Genomic DNA, 23,332 nt, shown 5'->3' on the forward strand with positions numbered 1-23,332 from the left:
CTTTCAGGTCTTTCAGTCTTGTATGGGAAGATCGTTTAACGAGCTTTGTGTAGTTTCAAGTTTTAGCTCTTTCAGTCTTGTATGGGAAGTTCGTTTAATGAGCTTCGTGTAGTTTTAAGGTTTAACTCTGGAAAACTTTTATATATTAATTTCACATTGAAAAGCTGAGCTTTGATTCGTTTAAGGTACTACTCACAAGCTTGATCGGAGCTTAGGCTCGTTAAAGTCTTTTCTCAAAATAATTGAAAATGTATATAATAATATACGAGCTAAGCTCAAACTTGAAATAACAACTCACTAGCCGAGCTCGAGCTTTAGAAAAAGAGCTCAAAACGAGCCTAGTCGAGGCTGGGCTGAGCTCGTTTACACAATTTCATTAAATTATTCAAAATGATTACCTTAACTTTATAATGTTTTTTCATCGTTTAGATTTGACTTCGCGTGTGCAGTTTGATCAAGTTGTAAAATTTTAGTTTCTTCTATGTATTGTGTAGAAATTGGTAATCATCATGGAATCAAAAGAAATGATAATGCCAGCAGTAGAAACAAAAGCACCTGAGGCTCAATCAAGCTATCAATTGGCTCTGAACACTACCAGCCCCACCCAAACTATGGGACCGCAGGGGTTTACCATGGAGACTATCAACTTGCCATCTTCTTTGGCAAAGAAAAAGAGGGGTAGGCCCCGGAAGTATGGCCCGGATGGTGTGGCTGTCAGCGCAGGGTCAGGTGGCCGGACATTGTCACCAATGCCACTCTCCGCTTCTTCACCACCCTCTGCCGGTTATTCTGATATTAAGCTTGGTGGGCCCGCGAGAAGTGGTGGTGAGTTTCAGGCTGAGAAGAAGAAAAGGAAGAAGATGAATTCTTCTGACAGATCAAACATGAGTTTAGGTAAATTAATATGCATTTTATTTGCTAAGTTAATATTGATCTGCATAATATTTTACTATCTTGATATCATCCTGTAGAAAGTTTTATTAAACTATATTTTTAAGTATGTTAGAATATTTCCTCTTTCCCATGAAAAAAAATGCAAAAGGTTGCATTTCGGGGGTGTTTAGGATTCCTTATTTTTCCTCCTTATAATTTTTTATTAAGTTAATAAGTTACAACATTGTAACTTATGAAACTTTTCCTCTCACAATATAAGCAATCCCAAACACCTTATTACTTTTCAAAAAGTTAATAAGTTATAAGTTGGTGAAAATAAGCAATCCCAAACACCACCTTCATCTTTGTGATCATATTTGATGATCCTATCCTAGTGCATTATAGAGTATAGACAATTAACAAATAGTGTATGCACATTTTAAAACATTGTCCCATAGTTGGTTTATCTCTTAAAAGAGCCATAAAAAAAAATCTTAATTCTCACTCCAGTCAATATTTTCATAAGTTGTAATGTTTGACTACTAGTTTAAGTTTCTATATAAATCTTTTTGGATGATACAATATGTCAAATTTTGTGGACCAACTTTTCTTCTTTTAGATCTAACTTCAATGCAGTTTATGTAAAATGTATATGATCTTATCCTACAAACTTAGCAACTGTTCATTTATATCATTTGTGTATTCATAGCAGGGGGCCAAATTACTTCTGGTGGAAGCTTTATTCCTCACATGGTCACTGTTAATCCAGGAGAGGTATGTTTCACCCCTCACATTGCAACAATTTCGTTTTTGAAGAAACTTGTGAACTAAATTGCTTACGCATTCATCGGTTTCGTTAAAAGAATCTTTATACTTGAATGGGATCAATCAATAAAATTCTCTTGCTTTCTAATTATTGAAAAATATTTAGCATTTAGTCAAAGTCTTGCATGCAATGGTAATTGATATGAAATGGCCCATTTTTGCTTTCTCAGGATGTAACATCTAAAATCATATCATTTTCTAAATACGGGCCCCGGGCTATATGCGTTCTGTCTGCACTTGGTATTATTTCGCATGTGACTTTGCGACAGGCTAATTCATCTGGAGGCACTGTAACTTATGAGGTATGCAATTTAATCTTATTTTTTTACAGATTAATCCGTCGAAGAAACGGAGAATTTTGTATATACACATCATATAAACCTGTGAATATCATACATTCCCAACCCAAACTTATAAAAGCATCATATACGTTGTCCTTAAAAACTAGTTAAAATATCAAAATTTACTCATTTCATTAAATACATGTTATGGTGTTAACATTGATCATTTTACTGTTAATTTTCTAAAACTTTAAAGTTTATATTTACCCATTTTTAACCGTACAATTTCATATTCACTAATTAACATTATTTTTCGTAATATACAAGATTTACCATTTCATAAAAAACATCGCTTTTAACCTCATCAAATTCTTTTATATTTTGTATTAGAAAGAATATTTAAAACTATGTTATATACCCGTATACTCAACCCAAATGTTTTGGGTTTTCCCGTTGGGTTCAAGTTGTTTTGTCGTCCCTACACCAAACTACCCCAGGTTTCAGGTGATGATTTGATAGTTATACTAAATTGTTATGTAATAAAGTAAATACTGTGTTTTCAATTAAGATGATGATATTTTTACCATGCATCAAGAAAATATTGTATAAGATATATGTTGTTTTCTGTATGTATCTATAATTCTCTCAAATAAATTATGTTTTAATTTTCGGCTTTCACTGATTAACTTACAATTTTATTAAGATTCTTAAAAGTTAAAACGCTTATACAATTAGCTTAACTTCCTTTACACTGATTAACTTTTACAATTACAAAAAACAAATATTGTCTACTAACCCATATCATTTTGTGGAATATTTACATCACTTCTCTTTTCTATATATAATTATAATCAGGGAGAAATTGAGAGGTTAAAAAAGTCATTTATAATAGTGCATAATGGTCATAAACTAAAATTTTATTGAAATTGAGTACATATATGATAATATGATATTCTAAGTTTCGGCTGAATAGATAGAATATTTCACATGTTCGTAGTATGAAATTCTACCTCAAAATAAAATGTGTATTATTTTTTAAACAATTTAATCTTTATAGGGAAGATTTGAAATTATTTCATTGTCTGGATCTTTCACACCTGGCGAGGTCGGAGGAATATCATCAAAAGAAGGTGGCATGAGCATAGCTTTATCTAGCCCTGATGGCCGTGTAGTTGGCGGTCTGCTTGCAGGAATACTCACTGCAGCTGGTCCTGTTCAGGTGAGTTTGATTTTTAAGGTTAAACAAGAAGACTATTCAAGGCGGGTTATCATCAAAATGGGTTTGGGTCAAAACATATTGTTGGGTACTTGGGTTGACCCGCTATCGTTTTATGCCAAATTTTATTGACCCGTTAATTGCAGGTTGTTGTGGCCAGTTTTCTACCTGAAGCAAGTCCCGTTGGGCCAAAACCAAGAAAACCAAAAAACACCAGGAGACTTTTGATGCCTGTATCGGACCCTACTGCACCTGTGTCTACAAATACGGAGGAACGGAATGAACAGAACTTGAATGAACAAAGCCAAGAAAGTCATAGGGCAGGAATTACCAACTCTACCCCTGCCTCTAACTCACACCATGAGAACCGAAGCCCAATGGCAAGTATGCATGACTGGAGGAGGTCTGCTGCAGATATGAACGTGTCGTTGAGGGAGGATTGATATTAATTGCGACTCTTTTTCGGTGTTAGTAGCAGTCTGTAGGACCTTTTGGTAATTTTGGGATAGGAACTGTTGTGTTGTGGCTTCTGCTCTTAATATTTAGTTTTTATATTTGTTGTAAAAAACTAAAAATACTTGAGGGTCAAATATGTCAACTTAATTAGGTGACTTTTGTGTCTTTCCTTTAAAGATTATCAAAACTTTATTATGGATTCTTTATTGATAATTTTTATGCATGTTTTATATTTGTTGTAAAAAACTTTATAATGTTTTATAATGACATAAGTGCCCACAAGATGGACAGAGTGGATGGTATTGACTATTGAACACAGTTCTGTAGCTTTCAGTACAGCAGCGGCGAGGGAGCAACGGAAGGTCCATCTCCATTTAGAGATGAAGCAAAGAGGAAAAAAGGATGATGTGGGAGCAAGAAACGGGAACAAGGAGAGCGAGACCACCACCATCCATGTAACACCCCAACCCGGAGCAGGCTGACGTGTCACTATTACAGATATCAAATCAACGCCACAATCCAAAATACAACAAAAATTAATGCAACCTACGTCATATTATTAAACCAAATGAATTAACTTTTAGAAGCTTGCACTTCATTTTTTTTATCTCTCATCACTAAATTCCCAGAATCCCGGATTACCTGAAAACAAAATAAGAAAAACAAAACAAGAAAACACGGCTGAGCCAAAAATTGCCCAGTAACGGAAAGAACAATAGTATATGTAAGGACAGACGTAAGAGAATAAATATACGAACTTCAATTCAAACTCGAAACCAACCTTTTTACCTAAACATATACTTAATAAAATTCGGATGTATGATCCGACACTTGGCCAGAACATGGTCAAACGCATGCGGAAATATATCAGAACTATAACAAAAACACCCAGAGCCAGAAACATATAACTTGTAACATATAATGTGTGACGTGTAACATATATCGTGTAACATTTAACTGAACTATAATTAAATGCGAAACATAATCCGATATACGATCGGGACGTAATCTGAATATACTCAAATTTAACCAAATGCGTATACACATATCAAAACGGACCAGAAATATAGCGAAACAAAATATAATTACTAAAATACACGACGATGATGTTAAAATGAATAGGTCGTGTAATACGGAAGCACCCAGAGCCTAAACAGAGGGGTACACAGCTAGCTAGTCCATGCACCAAGGAGACGGTGTGGGTGGCGTGCACACATTGTTCCATCTCAAACAGAAGTCAGGAGTCAGGAGTCAGGAGTCGGAGCTAAGATCGATCTATACGCCTCTAAGTGGCCGAGGTACTACATGAGTACTTTCAGAGACGCCGTGAACTTGGATTACGCACTGTCACGATAAGTGCCATGTCAGGAGTCAGGAGTCGGAGCTAAGATCGATCTATACGCCCCTAAGTGGCCCTAATACTTCAAAAGTACTAGTTAGAGACGCCGTGAACTTTAATTACGCACTGTCACGATAAGTGCCATGTCGTTGACGCCCCAACGACAAGTCAGAAATTGCTCGGGTAACAGAGTACAAAAACTAAAATCGTATAAATAAAAATATTCAAACAGGAACATGCAATAATGAATTCAAAATATATATAACCTATTGCATGCTATAAAATTAATATAAACATCTCATACGAATAAACCGAACTAGATCTGTAACTGACAGATAACAAAAATCCGCACTACGAAGTGACGGACATCGAATATAAAATGGACTAGAACCAATACTATGAGTGAAGAAAAACAGAATCCGTACTACAAAGTAACGGAATATAAATAGTACTAAGAGGAAACAAAAACAGAAACCGTACTACGAAGTAACAAGAAACAGAATCCGTACTACAAACTAACGGACTATAATTAATACTAAAAATAGCAAAAACAGGAAACCGTACTACGAAGTAACCGAATATAATTTATACTATGAGTGACAGAAACCAGAATCCGTACCTTAGTAGTCGATACACAAGCAAGTAAAGTCGAGTAGCCTTTAGTTGTACTAACGCCTATATATTATTATTTCCCGATTAAACTTACTGAACTTTGACTAGTCGATTAATCGATTTCCGGCGACATAGACTTTTCAAATATTTACCTTTTCCTATTTGGCGTAATAGTTTTCGCAAAAGAATTCATTCAATACTATTAAGTATATATAATAAGTACTGGTAATAATACTATTCACTATTATTTTACTTTTACATTTGCTTTATGACGAATTGTATAATAAAGAATTCCTTCATTGTATTAATAATAAGTTAACCAATGTGTAAAAACCTTTATTATAACTTGAAGTTGATCCAATATTATTACTTGAACTTCTGTATTAATATAAAATAATTACCTCATATAAAACCGATTTCTTGGTAATATTAAGTATGTGTGGGACAATATTATAATAAATAGAAACGAACTTACACAAACGAGTTTTATAACTTTTATTAAAATTCTTCGACAAGGTAACTTCCATGTTGAAGACGATATAGTCGCCGGAACAATCGAGTAATGCAGAACGAAACTTGAACTATTTAGGCATAATCAAAAGAGAAGTAGGTGTTGGGAATGTTACCTCAAAAGTAGGGTTGCAATGAGCGAGACAACATCAATAGTTACTGTTGCGGATTACCAGACGTGGAGAGCGTGATTTAATTCCTCTTCGTTGCCTACGGCGCGCGGCGGTTTACGTCTTCACGGATTCGAGGGGCGGCGGATTACCCTAATAGCCGAACATAAACAAATCACGAAGTGAAGAGGCGAAGGTGACAACCAACCGGAAGTTTTGTGGTGGTGGCTGTGGTGGTAGGTGTGGCAGTTTGAGTCGCAAAGGAACGGGAGGCGGCGGTGGTCGTAATACGATAAGCAGAAACAAGATTAAGGGTTTTTTTGTGATGTTGATAGAGTTAGGGTGCTTATAAAGAAACGAATCGATCATCTCAGATATATCCGAAAGTTTGAATTTGAAGAAGCCAACTTGATGATAAATGGAAATTTAAAATAATGCACATGTGGTTAGTCTTGAGTTTGAACCCATCCATTATTATTATTATTATTATTATTATCATATATATATATATATATATATTTATTATCCAATATCAAAGTTCGGGTTATTATAATTATACTCCCCTAAAAAAAAAATTTCGTCCTCGAAATTGTAAGACGGTGACACATACTTTCGGATATCACGGAAACGAAACAAACTTAAAACTTTCATAAATTCAGACATGACAATTGCAAAGTCTTGGAAACAAATATTAGGACATATAAAACAGAATTCATATGAAATCAAAACCATCCAAACTGAAATAGCTGACTCGTTGCCATGATGATATTGAACGAAACTATGGGTAACCTAAAACTTGTATCGGATAATACTAGTTCTTATAAACGGAAATCAAAAATTTCATTTGAACACAGAATTACATATAACATAGTGGATAACTAATAACTAAAATAAATAAATTTTGATGAGCTAAAGCCTATGACTAAATTGTGTAACTAATAACCAAAACGAAAGACAGATAACTGAAACATGTGACTTATAAGTGGAAATAAAAAGTGATAACTAATGGAATATAAAAAAAAATCAAGACTTAAAACGTAAATTTTCAAAAACATATTTTGAATATTAACATGCATTTCTACACTGATATAAAAATAAATAAATATATAATAAAAGACACGTAACACTAGCAGATAATAGCGAAAACTTAAGACAATGTCGTATCTAAATATTAGAGGAACATTAAGCTGCAAAATGGATTTTAGTAGCACACATACATACCTGTAAATTCATGGTTACGTTTGCGACCATAATCATCAATTTACCTTACGAGTGTGTCCTAACGGTCCTTCCATTACACATCTTAAAGACTAAACTTATATAAAAAAAAATGACGTGTTGATATACTAAAAAAAAAAATGATGTCAAAATCTTGACATAAATGATACGAAACACGACCCAAATATGCTAAACTTCAAATATACCAAACATAAGAGTCTTCTAACATGACAGATAAACAGAGTGTGAAACTTAACAAAATCCAAATTCGCACGAAATCAAACTCAAATAAACTGAAATACGGGGTACTAAAACGAAAACAAATACGGATAATTAAAACGTTCATGGCTTCAATTTCCCCAGAACTAATCTTTTTGCGCAGGTCTAGCGTTTTCTCCATTATTAGCTCTAGGGTCCCGCTGAGGGCAGTCTCTGATCATGTGTCCTGCATCTCCGCATCTAAAACAACGACCTTCAGCTCGACGACAAGCACCTCCATGACGTTTCCCACACGTGCCAAACAGAGGAGTATTTCGGTTTTGTTGATTAAGTGGTTGAGCTCTGGTGGGGTTATGATGTTGTTGCATATTATTCTGTGCGGTCCTATGATTCTGATTTTGATTTCCCCCATTTCGTGGCTGATTGTTGAAATTCCCATCAGTACGTTGTCTACGGTCTCGGGGTACAAGGGACTGTTCGGTTCCAACCTGAGCAGAAGATTGACCCTGATTATTTTCTCTTGGCCGCTTACGGCTTTCATCAAAAGACTTCTGGAGGTGTTTCTTATCATTATCAAGGTTCTTAACCGCATCAACTATCTCATTTATGTCATTAAAACGGAGGTTCAAGATAAACTTCCTATCTCGGTCACAAATGGCCCACTTGAAACGGTTGGTCTGTTGTTCTTGCGTGCCTACAGTTGGGCCAAGAAAACTAACCAATCGACTGAAACGATTTTTAAACTCAACAATGGGCTCATCATTAGCCTGAATAATTGAAGAATATTCTCTCAAATATTCACTGCGATCAGCATCAGTGAAATACTGTTGGTAAAACAAAGTACGGAATTCATTCCAAGGAAGTGTAGCAGCATAATTGTCTCCACCACGTGCAGCTTTCAGTGTCTTCCACCATCTGTGAGCGTCATCTTCGAGCTTGTAAATAGCTAACCGAACCTTAAACACATCTTCAACACCCAGCACTTCAAACAGTTTCTCGATGTGCGCGATCCAGTTTTCAGCTTCTACTGGAGAACTAGCAGTACTAAAGGATTTTGGCTTTTGCTTTTGAAAACGCTCAAGCCAGACATGAATACCAACAGGGGGATTGTTGCCTCCAGCGTTGTTGCCACCGGCGTTGTTCCCACCGGCATTGTTGCCACCGGCATTATTTTGCTGCAACTGTTGTATGATGTTAGGGACTATTTCCGCAATAGCTGCATTGACGACGTTAGTAACAAGGGTCGCAAGAGGAGGGTCGTTTCCAGCATCATTCTCGTTTTGGCGATTCACACGTCTTCTAGGAGGCATCTGGAAGTAAGGTAGCGTATGAGCTGAAAGATAAAGATTTACGGAATACGCGGAGAACGAAAAGAGGAATCCTAACCCGACGTCTACCCATTAACTCACATGATTAATTATTTATTGTATAAGTTTTCTACAGGAAAGAGCCTGAGCTCTAATACCATAACTGTAACACCCCAACCCGGAGCAGGCTGACGTGTCACTATTACAGATATCAAATCAACGCCACAATCCAAAATACAACAAAAATTAATGCAACCTACGTCATATTATTAAACCAAATGAATTAACTTTTAGAAGCTTGCACTTCATTTTTTTTATCTCTCATCACTAAATTCCCAGAATCCCGGATTACCTGAAAACAAAATAAGAAAAACAAAACAAGAAAACACGGCTGAGCCAAAAATTGCCCAGTAACGGAAAGAACAATAGTATAGGTAAGGACAGACGTAAGAGAATAAATATACGAACTTCAATTCAAACTCGAAACCAACCCTTTTTACCTAAACATATACTTAATAAAATTCGGATGTATGATCCGACACTTGGCCAGAACATGGTCAAACGCATGCGGAAATATATCAGAACTATAACAAAAACACCCAGAGACAGAAACATATAACTTGTAACATATAATGTGTGACGTGTAACATATATCGTGTAACATTTAACTGAACTATAATTAAATGCGAAACATAATCCGATATACGATCGGGACGTAATCTGAATATACTCAAATTTAACCAAATGCGTATACACATATCAAAACGGACCAGAAATATAGCGAAACAAAATATAATTACTAAAATACACGACGATGATGTTAAAATGAATAGGTCGTGTAATACGGAAGCACCCAGAGCCTAAACAGAGGGGTACACAGCTAGCTAGTCCATGCACCAAGGAGACGGTGTGGGTGGCGTGCACACATTGTTCCATCTCAAACAGAAGTCAGGAGTCAGGAGTCGGAGCTAAGATCAATCTATACGCTTCTAAGTGGCCGAGGTACTACATGAGTACTTTCAGAGACGCCGTGAACTTGGATTACGCACTGTCACGATAAGTGCCATGTCAGGAGTCAGGAGTCAGGAGTCGGAGCTAAGATCGATCTATACGCCCCTAAGTGGCCCTAATACTTCAAAAGTACTAGTTAGAGACGCCGTGAACTTTAATTACGCACTTTCACGATAAGTGCCATGTCGTTGACGCCCCAACGACAAGTCAGAAATTGCTCGGGTAACAGAGTACAAAAACTAAAATCGTATAACTAAAAATATTCAAACAGGAACATGCAATAATGAATTCAAAATATATATAACCTATTGCATGCTATAAAATTAATATAAACATCTCATACGAATAAACCGAACTAGATCTGTAACTGACAGATAACAAAAATCCGCACTACGAAGTGACGGACATCGAATATAAAATGGACTAGAACCAATACTATGAGTGAAGAAAAACAGAATCCGTACTACAAAGTAACGGAATATAAATAGTACTAAGAGGAAACAAAAACAGAAACCGCACTACGAAGTAACAGAAAACAGAATCCGTACTACAAACTAACGGACTATAATTAATACTAAAAATAGCAAAAACAGGAAACCGTACTACGAAGTAACCGAATATAATTTATACTATGAGTGACAGAAACCAGAATCCGTACCTTAGTAGTCGATACACAAGCAAGTAAAGTCGAGTAGCCTTTAGTTGTACTAACGCCTATATATTATTATTTCCCGATTAAACTTACTGAACTTTGACTAGTCGATTAATCGATTTCCGGCGACATAGACTTTTCAAATATTTACCTTTTCCTATTTGGCGTAATAGTTTTCGCAAAAGAATTCATTCAATACTATTAAGTATATATAATAAGTACTGGTAATAATACTATTCACTATTATTTTACTTTTACATTTGCTTTATGACGAATTGTATAATAAAGAATTCCTTCATTGTATTAATAATAAGTTAACCAATGTGTAAAAACCTTTATTATAACTTGAAGTTGATCCAATATTATAACTTGAACTTCTGTATTAATATAAAATAATTACCTCATATAAAACCGATTTCTTGGTAATATTAAGTATGTGTGGGACAATATTATAATAAATAGAAACGAACTTACACAAACGAGTTTTATAACTTTTATTAAAATTCTTCGACAAGGTAACTTCCATGTTGAAGACGATATAGTCGCCGGAACAATCGAGTAATGCAGAACGAAACTTGAACTATTTAGGCATAATCAAAAGAGAAGTAGGTGTTGGGAATGTTACCTCAAAAGTAGGGTTGCAATAAGCGAGACAACAGCAATAGTTACTGTTGCGGATTACCAGACGTGGAGAGCGTGATTTAATTCCTCTTCGTTGCCTACAGCGCGCGGCGGTTTACGTCTTAACGGATTCGAGGGGCGGCGGATTACCCTAATAGCCGAACATAAACAAATCACGAAGTGAAGAGGCGAAGGTGACAACCAACCGGAAGTTTTGTGGTGGTGGCTGTGGTGGTGGCTATCCTTGTTGGTAGGTGTGGCAGTTTGAGTCGCAAAGGAACGGGAGGCGGCGGTGGTCGTAATACGATAAGCAGAAACAAGATTAAGGGTTTTTTTGTGATGTTGATAGAGTTAGGGTGCTTATAAAGAAACGAATCGATCATCTCAGATATATCCGAAAGTTTGAATTTGAAGAAGCCAACTTGATGATAAATGGAAATTTAAAATAATGCACATGTGGTTAGTCTTGAGTTTGAACCCATCCATTATTATTATTATTATTATTATTATTATTATTATTATCATATATATATATATATTTATTATCCAATATCAAAGTTCGGGTTATTATAATCCATGCGATGCAGTAGAGGCAGGATGACGGCGCTGCGGGCTCCATATCGTGTACCCTTGGATTTAGTAGGTAATGGTAACGAAAATAGTTAAGAAAATAACAACCAAATCGTTGCACCCAGTTTTTAACTCTCAAACCGACACCACAGCTTCCAACAGTCAACAGTTCAAATAAACGAAATTTAGAAACAAGAGTATCGACTGCTGTTAAAACTAATAAAGACTTTCTATCCACCATAAAGGAGAGCAAAGTACAGCCCATAATCTTGAATTAAATATACAGATACCTGTACACAATCTGGTTCAAACCTAAATATGATCAAATTAGAAGCCTTCTTCAATGAAACCGTACCTGAAAATATTACACCCCGTCAGCGTTTCAAGATCAATAATGCGAAAACGATCATTACTTCTACTTACAGTTGGAATATTCGATTGGGAGTGCCGGTTACTTAATCCAACTCCACGATACTCCATATCATCCTAAACATAATACAAAGAAACTTATCAATATGAATTTGAAGTGATAAAAAATTAGTTATTTCAAACGAGTTTTATGTACATACCAAAATATTGAGAAAAAGAGAAGGAAGCCAAGATAAACAAGTTTAAATATCCGCTGTTTCTTTGCTCTTGACAGCTCACCGAACACTTCCGTTGCGTACACTAGATGGCGTTTGTTTATGTACCTAAATAAAAATAGAAACTTATATTAGGATTAAAATAGGCAATAACCGTAATATGCAGCATCTAGTAAAGAGGAAAAAATGGGCTTACAGGTTCACATTATAATATAAATACGGCAAGCACAGCAAAAACATGATCCAATGTCCTGTGACGAGATGTAAAACGCACAATACTCCTTGAGTGATAAACTCTGGCAATGTAATACTGTTTATCTTGCTTGCTAACTCGTACGGGTTAATGTAATCCGTCTCTAAATCCAAAAAACACATCAACTGCAATAAAAGTTGTAATTGTTAATTACCTCATTCAGATACAAAAAGTAAAAATCATAAACAATTACATTTCAAAAAATTACATATAAATACATTTAAAAATGCTAAATTATAGGATCCATGACCTTGTATATTACATCTAAAAAAATTACAGTGAAACCTGTGTAGTTAAATACAATTTAAGCATAAACAAAAAAATCATAATTATTAATGTGAAATTGACTTGAAGTGTTTGAAAAATCCGATCTTGATCTTGAATTCTTATCTTTTAAAGCCAATATAGTCAAAACTGAAAATCAAGTAAAAAGCTTTTGCAGTAAACTAAGCAGTTAATGCGGAAAAATATCGGATACTGGTAATTTTAATATCATGCAGCATTCAACACTAACAATTCAGTATACTCTCCTACTATTAACAAATTATCCTTTTGCAACTTGTGAAACACTAACATTTGTAGCAAGTAGGAACCGATTAAGACTCAAAACACTAACATTAAACGCTAAAATTGAAAATTAAGACTTAAAACATTGATATCGGGAATATTGGTCAAATATCGCCGTAAATTGATTATAAATGTAAATAAGTTTAATCACTATGTAGCAGCCTAATTAATTGATTCAAATTCTTAAATGTGTCAATAATAATAATAATCACTTAACATCCAAACTATTTATAACTAATCTGTATGTGTATATATATATATACTTTACATTAGCAATAATATTCGTATAAAATTACTAACAGATTTATATAAGATAAAAAGGCCTATAAAAATCAGCATATATATAATAGTTTAATGTTAAACAAATGATAATAATAACCTGGTAAAGAACAAGGGCTAAGACTGCTATGAGGATGAAGAAGGACAACAACCATGAGATCAGATCTCCCATGAATCTATGTGTTTGTGGGTTTTGAAAGAATCTTGATGTCTTCGTTCGGTGGTTTAATATCTATACGCAGTTTCTGTACTTTGTGAACAAGAAATTTATTATTATTATTATTATTATTAATATTATTATTACTTACTTGGCAGGCATTTTTTTTTTCGTTTTTAAACTACAAATAAAGGCATTTGCGAATTTTTCTACATTAATCCTAGATGAATGTTAGAAGAAAAAAGATTTTAATTAATTTTAGTAATTTAATCGTTTACAAGTAATTTTTTTTATTAAATTTAAAAATTTATTCTTTTTAATACAAATATACAAGGTAAAGGTTATTAAGTTCTACAAGTTAAAAAATTTATCATACAAAACTATATTTTAGACAGATATAACATCAACAACAAAGGCACTAATTCATCAGTTTAGATGATAGGGACCCAGTAGACGGACATACAACCAGAATTCACCATTGTGGAGCAAGTTTGCATAGACAACTTTTTTGACGGGTTGTAGAGGTTTTACGTTGAAAATGCTCTTATATTTGTGTGTATCGGTTACATACAACTAAAGTATTATTTCTCTATAGTTCGATCTCCTTTACCAAAGTGTTTGGTTCAAAGCTCTCGGTTTCGCATGTTATAAAACAAATTTGTCAGTTCGGTTGAGTATTGAGTTCGAAAAGTCAAAACATAGACCCGAATACGTTTATCTAAGGTTCGCTTTGTTTGACTTCCCAAATTTCCAAATTATAATCTATTTCGAAACTGATTTTTTCCTTCACTTGCTATAGCAAGTAGGGGTGCAAGCGAGCCGAGTTGCTCGCAAGCTACTCGAGATCAACTCGGTAAAAATCTCGATCGAGCCCGAGCCTAAGTTTAAGCCTAAAAATAAGCTCGTTTATTAAAGGAGCCCGAGCCCAAGCTTCACTTATCGAGCTCGAAACGGCTCGTGCCCCTAAACGAGCATGTCATTTATATAACTTTTTAAAAATATATATTTAATAGTTATATATATATATATATATATATATATATATATATATATAACGAGCCCGAGCCGAAGCTTGAGATTGAAAATCTACTCAGGAGCTGAGCTCAATCTCTGGGTAAGTCAAACGACCCGGGCTCACCCAGCAACTGCAACACTTAAACGTATGAAACCGAATCGAACGACAATCTGCTTAAACTTGAGGGAGCAAATTGCAAACTAGTTTCTCCTTCTTCTTGTGAACATGTTGTCTTGATAGAAAAGAAATCGAACAACAAAAGAAGGCTAATCTTATTCATCTTCAATCACACTGAAAGCAAATCAAATTCATCATCTAATGACGAAAGAACACGCAAACTGGTCTCCATATGATAACAATGGAGGGTAACTACCGTGTATTATTATTACAATGTTTGATTCAATAATAATAATAATAATATTTGTGTGTGATACAGAACTTGTGTGGCGATTGCTGGTGCGGATTACTGTGTGATTGCAGCGGATACTCGGATGTCCACCGGTTACAGTATTCTCACCAGAGACTACTCCAAAATCTCTAAATTGTATGATATTCATTCATTTATTTTGCTTTAGGTTTTATTTTATTACGTGGATTTGTTAGCTTCATTATAGAGTTTGTAGTTTAATTGCCGTCTTGATTTAACCGAACCAAACCGAACCGAGATCGTAATATAATATGCTCCATTCTTTTAGGGCTTGCTAATGGATCCGAGCCGCTCACAATTAAAAATAACTTGAAACGAGGGAGCCTTATCGAGCCTTAAATAATTTATCCAGCCCGAGATTTAATGAGCTTAGTGTACTTTTTAAACTTTTTTGTACTTGTATGTATTAGTTTCACACTGTGCAGTCGAGCTTTGGCTTGTTTAAGGTACTGCACACGAGCTTGAGCTGAGTTAAGGCTCGTTTGTTTGGATGGTTGGTTGAATATAGGGTTTGTATCTGTCAGTTATTTACTGTTTACTTCTATTGCTGTGTTCATTTAACTGAGTCTGGATCGTAATTCGGTCTACTCTTAGGGTTTAGGGATTGTTGATGGATCTACTCGATAAAATAAAGAGACTTGAAATGAGCTTGAGCCTTATTGAGCCTGAGCTTCAAATAAAGTTTGAGTCTTATCTGGGAAGATCGTTTAGGCTTGTTGATCTTTAACGAGCCTGGTGTAATTTTAAGTTTTAACTATTTTGGACATTTATGTATTAGTTTTACACTGCACAGCTGAGCTTTGGCTCGTTTAAGAGCCAAGCTTAGGCTCGTTTAAAGTTTTTTTTTTAAATATATAAAATGTATATGAATTAATAAATAAATAAATAATAAACGAGCACTAGAAGAGCTTGAGCTTGAAATTACGAGCCATTAGATCGTAATTTGGTCCATGCTTAGGGTTTGCAGATGTTTAGAGTTGTATATATATTTGTTCATAGAGAATTAGAGAGGGTGGTTTCTTTTATTATCATTGATAACACTATTTAGATGCTGAAGTTTAAGACTTGATTAGTTATATTATCTGCATTTCTGCACCAACATTTTTTTGATCGAGTTTTTCTCAGCAGTCACACAACCTATAGAGTGTATCATGTCGCATTGAAGTCTTGTTTTCATGATATGTTATAACCGTGTTCATTAAAAATACTTGTGCTTAAGCTTAATTATCATTTGGTTTGGCTGAAAAGTACAGATTGAACATTTCTTCAATATTAAAGCTGTTAAAGTATTTATTTTCAGAGCGGACAAAAGCTTCATGGCTTCTTCTGGATTCCAGGCAGACGTGAAAGCACTTCAGAAGGTTCTGTCTTCTAGACACCTGGTAAGATTATTAAAACTTATTCTTAGTTATCATTCATTCATGTATATATTTTATGATATCTATAAGAATGTTGATGTTTTGTATATATTCATTACAGATTTATCAACACCAGCATAACAAACAAATGAGCTGCCCTGCTATGGCTCAGCTTCTATCTAACACTCTTTACTACAAGCGCTTCTTTCCTTATTACGCCTTTAATGTTTTAGGTGGCCTTGATAGTCAAGGTATATGTAATTTTATGGTTTTAGTTGTGGTGTATTATGCTCAAAACATGTAGTGACATAAACTCATTTTGTGAACTTTAAGGTAAGGGATGTGTTTTCACATATGATGCTGTTGGTTCCTATGAGAGAGTTGGATATAGTGCTCAAGGTTCCGGTGCCACACTCATCACTCCATTCTTGGACAACCAGCTAAAGTCTCCGAGCCCTCTTCTGTTACCTGCAAAGGTCTGGTTTAAATTTTTCAATCTCTCTCTCTCAGACACACACACACACACACACACAGAGTAAACATGGTTTTAGGGGTGGTTAATTTTGACATAACATGTTATCTTGTGTGCGGCAACATGTATGTGCTCATATATGTGGGTCGATCATAACATACATGTGTGTTGATTGTACAAATATTATATATATGTATTGTGTGTTAGTTGTTATTAATAAGTGCTTAATCAGTGTAGTGGATATCAAGGATTAGAGATTACTGACATTTGAATATTTGGATGATCTTTATCCCATAAAGTGATAAAGATCATTGAGACTTTGAGAGTGGGAAAGTTACAACTAATCTCATTCAAATATTCGAATTTGAATTATCTATAAACTTTAATTGTCCACCACGCCAATTAATCATTCAAAAGAATTAATTAACACTCGACATATATATTATATTTGTATGTTTGACACACATGTACATTAAACTTGGCTGACATATGCATACACACGTAACCAGTAGCCACACACATTGCACACACTTAAGGTGGAAAACTGGACGGGCCAAAGTGGATAATTCCGTAATCATTTGTTAAATATGGTTTAGAGTCGCAATTTGTTAAAATGCAATGAGTAATGATATAGTTCTTAAGGGAACTAGTTCACAATGACTATATTTCTAAAGTTTATCAGCAACAGTCATTAAAAGTCTACATTGATCAAAACACTAATTTTACTTGTTATATTGGTGCTTAGGATGCTGTTACGCCACTATCAGAAGCTGAAGCTGTTGACTTGGTGAAAACTTGTTTTTCATCAGCAACAGAAAGAGATATATACACTGTAAGTTCATACTAATAAGGTTTAAAAGAAGTTATTAACAAACTAGTGAAAGTTATGCTGACATTTAATTAATTGTGCAGGGAGATAGTGTCGAAATTATCATCCTAAATGCAAATGGCGTTCGCCGTGAAACTGAACAACTGCGCAAAGATTAGTCACCGAACTGAAGATTGTCTCTCAGTCAGACCTTTTTCAGTTTTCATTAATCAAACTTGTTTAGATAAAGGCGGTTCATGGTTGCACTCTTTTTAACTGTTCAAGATATTTGATGTATTTCTGTTTATGAATTTATTTCCATTGAGTGACTTGTTTAAATGTTATTTTATAAGAAAACTAGTTTGAACTATATATTTTGTGCAAGAAAAGAAATGTCATCACTACCTTTATTCAATTAGATTCTTAAAAACAAATATAATGCAAACCATTGTCGTCATTTAAACGCCTTTAATTCGTTATAGTTCGGGTTTTTTATATAATTAATCTTGCTATGAAGACTGTTTAGAGCCTGAGTTACAGAATATGCATTTTGTTCAAAATTTTCATTGGATCATTAGCTTTTACCCAATACATAATTTGATTTGATAGTGTCAATGAATAGATATACTTTGAACGTAAAATCCTTCATACTAACGAAGTAATACATCTCAAATTCGAGTTTCCTACACGGATAAAGCATATTCTCGCACTGTATAACAAGATTTATGCAAGCGTGTCGTAGGGACTGACTTAACCATACTCAGTCTCCAACTCCAAGATTAAAGCGCCTTAAGTTTCTGCAACAAAAATGATATATAAATTATGCATCCAAACAGAATAGTAATAATATTATGATTAAGAAAGTAACTGATTAAAAAGAAATATTACTGATAGGTATTGTGGTGGATCATCCATACTAGTTGAACCTAGTATGACCTCCCTCTTTAGTTTATCAGTAAGTTTGTGACAAACCCGCAACTGCAAACAACACGTTAAGAATCAGTAATCATGTTATATATATAGGCAAAGCATTTTCACCTGTCAAAAATTCCAAATGTTAACCAACCTCGGATCTGGTGGCCCCACCGATGATAAAAACAAATATACGCCGTCCCATGTGTTTCTTACCCGCAGATCTGTTCGTACCTGCTGTATCGCTACAAAAACAGTTGCACAGAAGTAAGTTGGTAGCAGTAGGATGATATTTGATCAAAAATATATAAAGATTACCTCGAAGGACCATCACCAGCCGGACGAGGCTTTGCCCATGTGGCTGTACTCCTTCTTGATCTCCTTGAATTTGGATGGCTAGATGGCCCGGTCCTTGCTGACGTGTCATTCGTGCTGCTACTAGAAGAACCTTGATTACTTGAACTGTTCATGCATTGGTACTCATCTTTTTCCAATTCATGCTTGCCTACTTTTTCAAGCAAATCCTGAGACAATATCACATAAACAAAATGCATAATACAATTAGTTATTTTTTTACGCGACAACTAATTACAAGGCCTTGTTCATGTTCGTTTGTTAAGGAAATAATGTGTTCACGAACGGTTCACGAACACTTACCAAACGAGATTTTATGTCCGTGCTCGTTCATTAAGGAAATGAATGTGTTCACGAACACAGATAAAAATATCGGAGCCTAGAGATTGAGACCGATGTATTCATCAATGTGAATAATGAAAGCCTGTAAACGAATTGAACGGACATGAACAAGGGCATGTTCGTGTTCGTTCATTTAACTTTAAGCGTACACGAACCCTTAATCGAACAAATATTTATGGTCAGGTTCGTTTATTTAAAAAATGAACATTTGTGTTCGTTTATGTTCATTTGTTTAAAATCTAAATGAACATAACTGAACAAAGATAAACGAACATAAATGAACATATATGAACATTGAACACAAACAAACACTTAAATGAACACAAATTAACGAATATAAAACCTTTAAGTAGATGACTCATCCATATAATATTTAATTATTTTCTATAATTACATTAATGAACATAAATAAACAAACATAAACGAACGTTCATGAGCATAGATGAGCAAACGGAACATGTGTTCATGTTCGTTCGTTTAATTAAACGAACACAAATTTTTTGTTCATGTTCATTCGTTTATTATATAAACGAACTTCCCGCCGAACGGTTCACGAACAGTTCACCAAACGTTCGGTTCGTTTACAGGCCTAGTTGAAAAGTCTATGATTATATTACCTCCAACATGGGATAAAATCTTGACAGTTGCCATGTTTCCTCTTCTCCTGTTTTATCCTTTCTTAATGCATTGTTCCTCTAATAATAATATGTAACAAAAATATAACAATAATCAGAATCTCATATATAACTGTGAAAAAAATATGTATATATATAATTACCTTTTGAGCATCAAACTTAAGGGAAAAGGCTCCATGTTGTTTCTTTTTTTTGCTTGATCCCTCAAGCAATTTAATATTTTGTATCGTCTTCATATTCTCGGGAGGCAATTTTGCCAACTAGTAACAGATAAAACAGAAACAACACAAGCAGTTTAATATATTTACATTTATGTTCATTTGAAGACTAGAGTATTACCTGCATAAGCTTTGTTGCTTTGTCACCCTCAAACTTTTCGGGGTAAACCATAGCAAAAATCATTAGTAGTCTCAACTTGTATTCAGTTCTTGCGTCCTGTAAGATAATATCATACCGAGAGATATATAATATGTTACATATTATTATTAACATTATAGAAAAGCTTTATAAAGTTTGTTTATATTTATATTTATATTCCATTAAGTCACCTGATGTGTCCTTAAAAAATTAATAACTTCCTTCGTCCCAGCGTCACCGAACACAAGATCCTGCTCAACTTGACCGAGATCTCTGAGATCTTCATCTCTGATAACATTATTGATTTTTCCAGCTATCTGTTTAAACATGGAGTTAAGCATCGATAGAGGTGGTAATTTTGACACATTTACATATAAACGGGCCCGATTTGTGCTTGTTTTTATCTCAAACGGGCCAAATCATAGTAACTGCAGACCTCTACATGAAGTGATAGTTTCTCCATTTGTTCATTATATGCAGGCAACGCTTGAACCATCTTCTGTATCTCTCGTGTAGATAACTCACTGCCATCTCTACATTAGTTCAAGTCAAAATTTTGCATAAGTCTCGTAAAGCATAATGTGAATGTACAAATAAATAAAATATAAAAATCATTTAAATGTATAAAATGATCTCGCATAGTTGTTGTTGCAACCAACCTTTGTTGTAATTGTGCAGCTTTGTTTTTTGACAAGAAGTTTTGCATCTTGTCGCTCAATTTTTCACTAGCCTGATACGACAGCCCGATAAAAAAAAACATAAAAATTACAATATTTACATGTTAACAGATAGATAACAAAAATAATAACATACTTCGGCTATGTGCAAATGGCGCATTTCAAGCCAAACTGGATCATGATCTTCCAAAAGGAACTCTTTTTTCTGAGTCCCGTTTCCCGATTTATCCGGGACCTACATACAACATACTTTATTTATTCACCTCATGTTATTTAACTCAACTGAGAAAACCAAATTATACCTCTTTCACATATTTATTCCCGTCTAAGTCTAGCAGATCATGACACATTGCATCATAAGTCCATTCATGTATAATAGGCGCAATCTGAAGTTATATGCCAAGTAACATGTTACAAAACAAATAAAAAAACAATATATATTAAATAATTTTAACATTACCAGATCAAGAGATCTATCCACAATGATAAGATCACATGTTTCGGTTTGTGGGAAATTAGGTATCGTAGTTTTATAGATTGTAATCAAGTTCCAAATAGCAGAAGCAAGTTTCACAGGCACCAAATCACGAAACGTGGCTGCAGTTGATCCGTCCATCCCCTTTGCACGGTACCATACATACGGAAACTCCTAAATATGTTCATCTTTTCAACAAATATCGTTACAAAAATTATGATTGATTTACAATTTATTACCTTCATTGAAGCAAAAACAGTAGCAATCCGAGTTGACATCGTGTTCATGGTAGCTTCAAATTGGCGGGAGTTTTCAGCAAGTTGACTGTACATATCTTCTAGAGCTCTGTCATGATCAGTTGTAAATGCCTACATAAGAAACACAGTTAAATATTAAGTCACGTACGACTAAATAAATGATTTTTTTTTTTTTTTTTTATGTAAAAAGAATACCTGACTTTCTAAAGGAAAGTATTCAAGATTCATCTGCAGCGAATATCAACCGTTGGATCAAATCTTGTAATGATTAATAAGAATAAAAAAATGGAGAAACGACCTCTCGTAGAGCACCGATGCGTGGTAAAACACTCATGTCACTTTTTATTTTATCTATCAAATCCTTGGGTGTAGGAGAACTAAAGAAAACAAAAGCTCTGCAACCCAAGGAACAATCAAGAAAAAAATAAGATACAATAAAACAAATGGAAGGAGTTGAAAACTTTTGCATACTTCTTATATAAAGGTTCTCTTCCCGACATGTCGGATATAAACATGATAAGGCTGCAAAACCAAACAAAGAGCATAGTTAGTGTTACAAGACACCAAAACAGGTAGAATCATAAAATGCATACTTCTCTTTAATCGGTTGAATGAAATATATAACATCCATTGTAGGCATGGGTTGCCTTCTCCTAAAAAGATCTTCCACCACTGCAGATCAAGAAAAACCGCCGCTTAATATCGAACACACATACAAAATAAATTTTCAGCATACACCATGCCATTGAGAACAAATTTGTAATATATAACAAAAATTCTCTTATGAAATAAAATTTCCCTTTGTGATTTCTATTTTCCTATATCTTATCATTTCTTTCTGGGAAAATGACAAAAATGCCCATTTGACTGGTCAAAGTTACCGTTTTATCTATTGATATCCGGTCTCCCCAAATCCAGTCGACCCGTCTAGATAATAATCTAGCCTGACTAGTTTTTCAACCAACCATGTCAGTATCTAGTCGAGTCGTCAAGATTATTTTTTCAAAATAAACAGTCGAACCGCCTAGAATAAACAGTCGATATATGTCATTTTGCGTAACGCAAGGGTATGGCATTCTATAGCTTACAAGAAACTCCTTGATCTGTGATATCGGTCATCTTGCACGAAGCAGACATAACTTTCACGGTAACTTTATCCATAATAAGCACCTGAAAAAGGGCCAGTAAATTCTTGGCTAAGTTTAAACAAATGGATGAAATTGCTTAGAATATGATCTTAAAAATATATGATATGATAATAGTAAAATCTAACTATATAGAGGTAATAAATATAGGTAATATTTAGGTACATGCCTTCCAACTTGATCTAGCATCCCCTGATGATGATGATTTCAACATTTCATGCAGCAATCCTGTAAGATAATAATAATAATCCATTTTTCATCAAAATTAGTATAAAAGATTATACATAGTAGCTGAATAAGTGAACTCGTTAAGTCCTCTAGAACGTAAAAACGACAAGTTTTTTGACATCGATGAAGCTATTAAGAAAAATACCACAAAGGTCAACTAAGCTACCAATAAACATTCCTATGAACGAAAAAAAGGCACATTATATATTT

The 23,332-nt window shown here is 34.4% G+C and overlaps 3 protein-coding genes and 1 pseudogene across 6 annotated transcripts; 2 read left to right on the forward strand and 2 right to left on the reverse strand.

Moving 5' to 3' along the window:
- The first annotated feature begins 376 nt into the window (after nucleotides 1–376).
- LOC143583004 (AT-hook motif nuclear-localized protein 1-like) lies at nucleotides 377–3,774 on the forward strand. The gene is made up of 5 exons (XM_077065435.1): nucleotides 377–894; nucleotides 1,586–1,647; nucleotides 1,869–2,000; nucleotides 3,037–3,198; nucleotides 3,342–3,774. The coding sequence occupies exons 1-5, from the start codon at nucleotides 510–512 to the stop codon at nucleotides 3,636–3,638; spliced, it is 1,038 nt and encodes a 345-aa protein (XP_076921550.1). The 5' UTR covers nucleotides 377–509; the 3' UTR covers nucleotides 3,639–3,774.
- On the reverse strand, nucleotides 3,565–13,785 carry LOC143583005 (protein cornichon homolog 4-like). 3 transcript variants are annotated; one of them, XR_013144079.1, is made up of 6 exons: nucleotides 13,604–13,785; nucleotides 12,601–12,782; nucleotides 12,390–12,512; nucleotides 12,244–12,306; nucleotides 12,111–12,175; nucleotides 3,565–3,603 (listed from the first exon to the last, which is right to left on the reverse strand). XR_013144079.1 is itself a non-coding variant. In XM_077065436.1 (5 exons), the coding sequence occupies exons 1-4, from the start codon at nucleotides 13,673–13,675 to the stop codon at nucleotides 12,276–12,278; spliced, it is 408 nt and encodes a 135-aa protein (XP_076921551.1). In that variant the 5' UTR covers nucleotides 13,676–13,785; the 3' UTR covers nucleotides 12,067–12,175; nucleotides 12,244–12,275. The 3 variants fall into 3 exon arrangements, 1 of the variants encoding a protein (XP_076921551.1); XR_013144078.1 differs by lacking the exon at nucleotides 3,565–3,603 and adding an exon at nucleotides 11,952–12,027; XM_077065436.1 differs by lacking the exon at nucleotides 3,565–3,603 and having other exon boundaries at nucleotides 12,067–12,175.
- Nucleotides 13,786–14,955: 1,170 nt separating this feature from the next.
- LOC143583012 (proteasome subunit beta type-1) lies at nucleotides 14,956–18,071 on the forward strand. Its single transcript, XM_077065443.1, has 7 exons — nucleotides 14,956–15,040; nucleotides 15,112–15,219; nucleotides 16,403–16,484; nucleotides 16,582–16,711; nucleotides 16,794–16,936; nucleotides 17,678–17,764; nucleotides 17,845–18,071. The coding sequence occupies exons 1-7, from the start codon at nucleotides 14,994–14,996 to the stop codon at nucleotides 17,917–17,919; spliced, it is 672 nt and encodes a 223-aa protein (XP_076921558.1). The 5' UTR covers nucleotides 14,956–14,993; the 3' UTR covers nucleotides 17,920–18,071.
- Nucleotides 18,072–18,357: 286 nt separating this feature from the next.
- On the reverse strand, nucleotides 18,358–22,265 carry LOC143583006 (protein transport Sec1a-like; annotated as a pseudogene). Its single transcript, XR_013144080.1, has 16 exons — nucleotides 22,221–22,265; nucleotides 21,945–22,144; nucleotides 21,732–21,860; nucleotides 21,478–21,666; nucleotides 21,320–21,403; nucleotides 21,154–21,252; nucleotides 21,000–21,070; nucleotides 20,777–20,873; nucleotides 20,532–20,657; nucleotides 20,323–20,418; nucleotides 20,127–20,243; nucleotides 19,966–20,043; nucleotides 18,971–19,176; nucleotides 18,807–18,897; nucleotides 18,629–18,718; nucleotides 18,358–18,537 (listed from the first exon to the last, which is right to left on the reverse strand). The product of XR_013144080.1 is annotated as a protein transport Sec1a-like (transcript).
- Nucleotides 22,266–23,332: the final 1,067 nt, after the last annotated feature.

The sequence above is a fragment of the Bidens hawaiensis genome, unplaced genomic scaffold, assembly GCF_021521415.1.
Source record: "Bidens hawaiensis isolate Kalapana, Puna unplaced genomic scaffold, B.hawaiensis_p1.1 tig00032102_1, whole genome shotgun sequence".
NCBI lineage: Eukaryota > Viridiplantae > Streptophyta > Magnoliopsida > Asterales > Asteraceae > Bidens > Bidens hawaiensis.

What these genes read in the sequence shown, in the direction of transcription:
- LOC143583012 (XM_077065443.1), top strand. Translation starts at nt 14,994, where the DNA reads ATGACGAAAGAACACGCAAACTGGTCTCCATATGATAACAATGGAGG. An exon ending in CCATATGATAACAATGGAGG is followed by an intron (nt 15,041 to 15,111) that starts GTAACTACCGTG and finishes TGTGTGATACAG; the next exon opens with AACTTGTGTGGCGATTGCTG. An exon ending in CAGAAAGAGATATATACACT is followed by an intron (nt 17,765 to 17,844) that starts GTAAGTTCATAC and finishes TTAATTGTGCAG; the next exon opens with GGAGATAGTGTCGAAATTAT.
- LOC143583005 (XM_077065436.1), bottom strand. Translation starts at nt 13,675, where the DNA reads ATGGGAGATCTGATCTCATGGTTGTTGTCCTTCTTCATCCTCATAGCA. An exon ending in TTATATTATAATGTGAACCT is followed by an intron (nt 12,513 to 12,600) that starts GTAAGCCCATTT and finishes ATTTTTATTTAG; the next exon opens with GTACATAAACAAACGCCATC. An exon ending in CTCTTTTTCTCAATATTTTG is followed by an intron (nt 12,307 to 12,389) that starts GTATGTACATAA and finishes TATTATGTTTAG; the next exon opens with GATGATATGGAGTATCGTGG.
- LOC143583004 (XM_077065435.1), top strand. Translation starts at nt 510, where the DNA reads ATGGAATCAAAAGAAATGATAATGCCAGCAGTAGAAACAAAAGCACCT. An exon ending in CAGATCAAACATGAGTTTAG is followed by an intron (nt 895 to 1,585) that starts GTAAATTAATAT and finishes TATTCATAGCAG; the next exon opens with GGGGCCAAATTACTTCTGGT. An exon ending in GAGGCACTGTAACTTATGAG is followed by an intron (nt 2,001 to 3,036) that starts GTATGCAATTTA and finishes TAATCTTTATAG; the next exon opens with GGAAGATTTGAAATTATTTC.